Source organism: Tinamus guttatus, unplaced genomic scaffold (assembly GCF_059628265.1).
Source record: "Tinamus guttatus ecotype Peru unplaced genomic scaffold, ASM5962826v1 Tinamus_guttatus_pri_ptg001527l, whole genome shotgun sequence".
NCBI classification, from domain to species: domain Eukaryota; kingdom Metazoa; phylum Chordata; class Aves; order Tinamiformes; family Tinamidae; genus Tinamus; species Tinamus guttatus.
The window spans coordinates 41,230-47,229 of NW_028290061.1; the positions used below are offsets into that span (position 1 = coordinate 41,230).

General features: G+C 71.0%; 1 protein-coding gene across 1 annotated transcript in view; it reads left to right on the forward strand.

Moving 5' to 3' along the window:
- The window catches only part of LOC148590267 (neuralized-like protein 4), a 43,319-nt gene extending 40,179 nt beyond the window's left edge, over positions 1 to 3,140 (forward strand). Inside the window, 3 exon segments of the mRNA XM_088539249.1 lie at positions 157 to 220; positions 2,947 to 2,983; positions 2,985 to 3,140. Coding sequence (XP_088395375.1) covers positions 157 to 220; positions 2,947 to 2,983; positions 2,985 to 3,140 — 257 coding nt within the window.
- Positions 3,141 to 6,000: the final 2,860 nt, after the last annotated feature.

Here is a 6,000-nt window from a genome sequence, read left to right on the forward strand (position 1 = left end):
CCATACCCCCCCATAGGCCCCGCCCCCCGGCCGACCCCCCCTCTCCCCCCCCAGGCTCCTGCTCCGTCCTGGGCCCCCCCGCCAAGGAGGAGGCGGCGGCGGCGGCGGCGGCGGCGGCGCCGGGGGGGGCGGGGCCTCCGGCGGGGGCGGGGCCTCCCCGGCTGGTGCTGTCGCCCGCCCTGCGCTACGCGGCCATGGAGGCGTTCGCCGCCAAAGTGCAGTGCGTGGGCGGGGCCTCGGGGGGCGGGGCCTCGGGGGGTCAGGGCCTGGGGGCGGGGCCTGGGGGGGCGGGATTTGGAGAGGGGGCGGGCGCGGGGGGGCGGGGCCTCGGGGGAAGTGGGGTTGGGGGGCGGGGCCTCGGGGGGCGGGGTTTGGAGAGGGGGCGGGGCCTCGGGGGGGCGGGGTCTGGGAGTGGGGCCTGGGAGCGGGGCCAGGGGGGCGGGATTTGGAGAGGGGGGCGGGTGCGGGGGGCAGGGGCGGGGCCTGGGGGAGGGGCCTCGGGGGGGCGGGATTTGGAGAGGGGGCGGGCGCGGGGGGGAGGGGCGGGGCCTGGGGGAGGGGCCTCGGGGGGGTGGGATTTGGGGAGGGCGCGGGGGGAGGGGCGGGGCCTGGGGGAGGGGCCTCGGGGGGGCGGGGTTTGAGTGCGGGGCCGGGGGGGTGGGGCCTGGGGGCGGGACTTGGGGGGGGCGGGGTCACAAGAGCAGAGCTTGAAGGACGGGGCATCGAGGGGGCGGGGCCTGGGGGCGGGGCCTGGGGGGCTGGGGCATGGGGGGGCGGGGCATTGGGGGGACCTCGGGAGGCGGGGCCGGGGGGTCAGGGCCTGTGAGTGGGGCCTGAGGGGGCGGGGTTTGGAGAGGGGGCGGGGCTTTGGGGGCGGGGCATCGGGGAACCTCGGGGTGTGGCCTCTGGGGGGGGGCGTCTCGGGAGGGGGCCTGGGGGCAGGGGCTTGGGGGCGGGGTTTGGAGAGGGGGCGGGGCATTTGGGGTGGGGCATTTGGGGGCAGGGCCATCGAGGGCGGGGCTTTGGGCGCGCGGCACCGGGGGGGCGTGGTTTGGAGAGGGGCGGGGCTTTGTGCATGGGGCCTCGGGGCATCGGGGGACCTCGGGAGGGCCTCGGGGGGCGGGGCTTGGAGAGGGGGCGGGGTTTGGAGAGGGGGCGGGGCGTTGGGCGCGGGGCCTTGGGGGGGCAGGGCCTGGGAGCGGGGCCTGGGGGGGGCGGAGCATCGGGGGGGCGGGGCATTGGCAGGGCCTCCGGGGGGGCGGGGCCTCGGGGGGCGTGGCTCCACGGGCGTGTATCTCTATGTGGGTGGGTCCCTATGGAGGCGTGTCTCAGGGGGGGCGTGTCTCGGGGGCGGGTCTCTATGGGGATGTATCTCTATGGGGGGCGTGTCTCGGGTGGGCGTGGCTCCATGGGGGCGTGTCTGTATGGGGGCGTGGCTCCATGGGGGGTGTATCTCTATGTGGGTGGGTCACTATGGGGATGCATCTCTATGGGGGTGTGTATAGGGGGCGTACATATATGGGGGCGTGTCCCTATGGGGGCGTGGCAAATGGGGGCGGGTCTCGGGGGCGTGGCTCCGTGGGGCGTGGCTCCATGGGGGCGTGTCTCTATGTGGGTGTTGCTCAGGGATGGGTCTTGGGGGTGTGTCTCTATGGGGGCGTGTCTAGGAGGGGCGTGGCAGCTGGGGGGGCGTGTCTATTGCAGCGTGTCCATGGGGGCGTGGCAGATGGGGCCATATCTCTATGGGGGCGTGGCTCTATGGGGGTGTGTCTATGGGGGCGGGTCTCTGGGATGTATCACTATGGAGGTGTTGCTTGGGGGCGTGTCTTGGGGGCGTGGCAGCCGGGGGGGGCCTGGCACATGGGGGCGGCTCTCTGGGGGGCGTGGCTCCATGGGGGCGTGTCTCCATGGGGGCGTGGCAGCTGGGGGCGTGTCCCTATGTGGGTGGGTCTCTATGGGGGCGTGTATGGGCGTATGTCTATGGGGGCGTGTCTATGGGGGCCCTATGGGGCGTGGCAAATGGGGACGGGTCTCGGGGGGCGTGGCTCCGTGGGGGCGTGGCTCCATGGGGGTGGGTCTCTCTGGGGATGTATCTCTATGGGGGCAGGTCTTGGGGGCGTGGCTCGGGGGGGCGTGTCCCTATGGGGGTGCCGCTCAGGGGTGTGTCTCTATGGGGGCGTGGCAGATGGGGGCGTGGCTCCATGGGGGCGGGTCTCTATGGGGGCGTTACTCAGGGGGTGGGTCTTGGGGGGGAGGTGTCTCTATGGGGATGTAAATGGAGGCGTGTCTCCATGGGGGCGTGTCTCGGGGGCGTGTCCCCCCCGCTGGGGGGCGTGTCTACGGGGGGGCGGGTCTCTATGGGGATGTATCCCTATGGGTATGTGTCCCTAAGGGGGCGTGTCCCCGTGTGGGCGTGTCCCGGTGTGGGCGTGTCCCCACGCTGCCCCGCCCCTTTCCCGCAGGAGCTGGGGGGGGGGGGGGCTGTATCTCTATGGGGATGTAGCTCTATGGGGGCAGGTCTCGGGGGCGGGGCTCCATGGGGGCGTGTCTCTATGGGGGCGTGTCTCTATGGGGGACGTGTCTCTATGGGGGCGTGTCCCCACGTTGCCCCGCCCCTCCGCAGGTTCCGAGAGCCGCGCTCGCTACAGCATGGGGGGTTGTATCTCTATAGGGGTGTTTCTATAGGGGCGTGTCTCGGGGATGTAGCTCTATGGGGGCGTGTCTCTATGGGGGCGTGTCCCCGTGTGGGCGTGTCCCCACGCAGCCCCGCCCCTCCGCAGGTTCTGGGAGCCGCGCTCGTGGTGCTGGGGGGGCTGTATCTGTATGGGGATGTAGCTCTATGGGGGCGTGTCTCGGGGGGCGTGTCTCTATGGGGGCGTGTCTCTATGGGGGGCGTGTCCCGGTGTGGGGCGTGTCCCCACGTAGCCCCGCCCCTTTCCCCCGCAGGTTCCGGGAGCCGCGCTCGCGGCGCCGCCGCCGGGCCCCAGCTGGCGCTCGAGGTGCTGGTCCGGCCGGGCTCGTTCCGCGCGGGGCCGCCCTCCCTGCGGCCGCCCGACGGGCTGGACCCGCGCGAGCTCGAGTGGGTCACCAAGGAGCCGGGCGCCACCGTCCTGCGCGGCCTCCTCGTGCGCGTCGAGTGACAACGGGGACACTGGGGACACCCGGGAGCCACCGGGGACACCCAAGAGCCACCGGGGACATCCGGGAGCCACCGGGGACATCCGGGAGCCTCCAGGGACATTCAGGAGCCTCCAGGGACATCCAGGAGACTCTGGGGGCAACAAGGAGACTCTGGGGGCACCAAGAACCGTCTGGGGACACCCAGGAGCCCCCAGGGACACCCAGGAGCCAATGGGGACATCCAGGAGCCTCCGGGACATCCCCGAGCCACTGGGGACACCCAGGAGCCAATGGGGACATCCAGGAGCCACCGGGACATCCAGGAGGCAACGGGGACACCCAGGAGCCAACAGGGGCAACAAGGAGACTCTGGGGACACCCAGGAGCCAACGGGGACATCCAAGAGACTCTGGGGGCACCAAGGACCATCTGGGGACATCCAGGAGCCACCAGGGACACCCAGGAGCCACCACAATGTCCCCAAGCTACTGGGGACACCCAGGAGCCAATGGGGACATCCAGGAGCCACTGGGGACATCCAGGAGCCACCGGGGACATTCAGGAGCCACCGGGGGGCAACAAGGAGACTCTGGGGACACCCAAGAGACTCTGGGGACATCCAAGAGCCACCAGGGACACCCAGGAGCCAACGGGGACATCCAAGAGACTCTGGGGGCACCAAGGACCATCTGGGGACATCCAGGAGCCACTGGGGACATCCAGGAGCCAACGGGGACACCCAGGAGCCCCCAGGGACATCCAGGAGCCACCAGGGACACCCAGGAGCCTCCGGGGGCAACAAGGAGAGTCTGGGGACACCCAGGAGAGTCTGGGGACACTGAGGAGCCTCTGGGGACAACGAGGAGACTCTGGGGACACCAAGAACCATCTGGGGACACCGAGGAGCCTCCAGGGCCACCCAGCACCTCCTGGGGCCACCAAGGAGCCGCCATGGCCACCAAGGACCCCCCCTGTGGCCACCAGGGACCCCCTATGGCCACCGATGACCCCCCCCCGTGGCCACCAGGGTGCCCCCCATGGCCGCTGAGGACTCCCCACCCCCGTGGCTATCAGGGACCCCCCCGTGGCCACCAGGAACGTCCTGTGGCCACCAAGGACCCATTGTGGCCACCAAGGACCCCCCCCTATGGCCACTGAGGAGCCCCCTCAACCCATGGCCACCAGGGACCCCCCCTGTGGCCACCAAGGACCCCCCTGTGGCCACCAGGAACCCCTTGTGGCCACCTGGGACCTCCAGTGGCCACCGAGGACCCCCTATGGCCACCGAGGACCCCCCCCGTGGCCACCGAGGAGCCCCCCTCCACCCATGGCCACCAGAGACCCCCTGTGGCCACCAAGGACCCCCCCATGGCCACCGAGGAGCCCCCTCCCCCATGGCCACCAGGGACCCCCCGTGGCCACCCCCCCCTATGACCCCGCCCTCCAACCCCCCTCCCCCCCGTGGCCACCAGGGTCCCCCCCCATGGCCACTGAGGACTCCTCCCCCCCGTGGCTATCAGGGACCCCCCCTGTGGCCACCAGGAACGTCCTGTGGCCACCAAGGACCCACTGTGGCCACCAAGGACCCACTATGGCCACCAAGGGACCCCCCTACGGCCACCGAGGACCCACTGTGGCCACCGAGGACCCCCCCGTGGCCACCAGGAACGTCCTGTGGCCACCAAGGACCCACTGTGGCCACTGAGGACCCACTGTGGCCACCGAGGACCCCCCCCGTGGCCACCAGGAACGTCCTGTGGCCACCGAGGACCCACTGTGGCCACTGAGGACCCACTATGGCCACCAAGGACCCCCCCATGGCCACCGAGGAGCCCCCTCCCCCCATGGCCCCCAGGGACCCCCTATGGCCACCAGGGACCTCCAGTGGCCACCGAGGACCCCCTATGGCCACCAAGGACCCCCCCCGTGGCCACCAAGGACCCCCCCATGGCCACCGAGGAGCCCCCTCCCCCCATGGCCACCAGGGACCCCCTATGGCCACCAAGGACCCCCTATGGCCACCAGGGACCTCCAGTGGCCACCAAGGACCCCCCCATGGCCACCGAGGAGCCCCCTCCCCCCATGGCCCCCAGGGACCCCCTATGGCCACCAGGGACCCCCAGTGGCCACCAAGGACCCCCCCGTGGCCACCCCCCCCCCTCCAACCCCCCTCCCCCCAGGGGCCACCAGGGAGCCCCCCCCCCCCCCGGGAACGGGGGGACTTTGCACACGGCCCCCTCCCCCCCATTGGTCCCTAATTGGGGGGCGGGGCTGATATTTGGGGGGGGTCCCCATGGCGGGGGGGGGGGCCCTGGGTGTGGGGGGGTCACAGCCCCCCCCCCTCCCCCCCCCCTTTATTTATTAGCCTCCTTTGGCCCAAATGTGAATCCGGGGGGGGGGGGGCTTTTATTTGGGTTAAAAAACGGCCGTTTTGGTGAAAGCTGCTTTTTGGGGGGGGGGGTCCCCGCGATCTGCCCCCCCCCGGCCATGTCCCCCCCCTCCCCCCCCCCGGGTTTATAAAGCGCGAGCGGAAAAAGGGGGCGGAGTCAGAGTCTGTGTGGGGGGGAGGGGGCGGGGGCTTGTTTGGGGGGGGGGTCCGGAATGGGGGGGGGGGGCTGTATTGGGGGGATTTCTTGGATTTTTGGGGGGTCATTGGGGCCCAAAGGGTCTTTTTTGGGGGGGAGGTCGCTGTTTTGGGGGGATTTCTTGGATTTTTGGGGTCATTCGGGCCCAAAGGGTCTTTTTTTGGGGGGGAGGTCGCTGTTTTGGGGGGATTTCTTGGATTTTTAGGGCCATTCGGGCCTAAAGGGTCTTTTTTTGGGGGAGGTTGCAGTTTTGGGGGGGATTTCTTGGATTTTTAGGGTCATTCGGGCCCAAAGG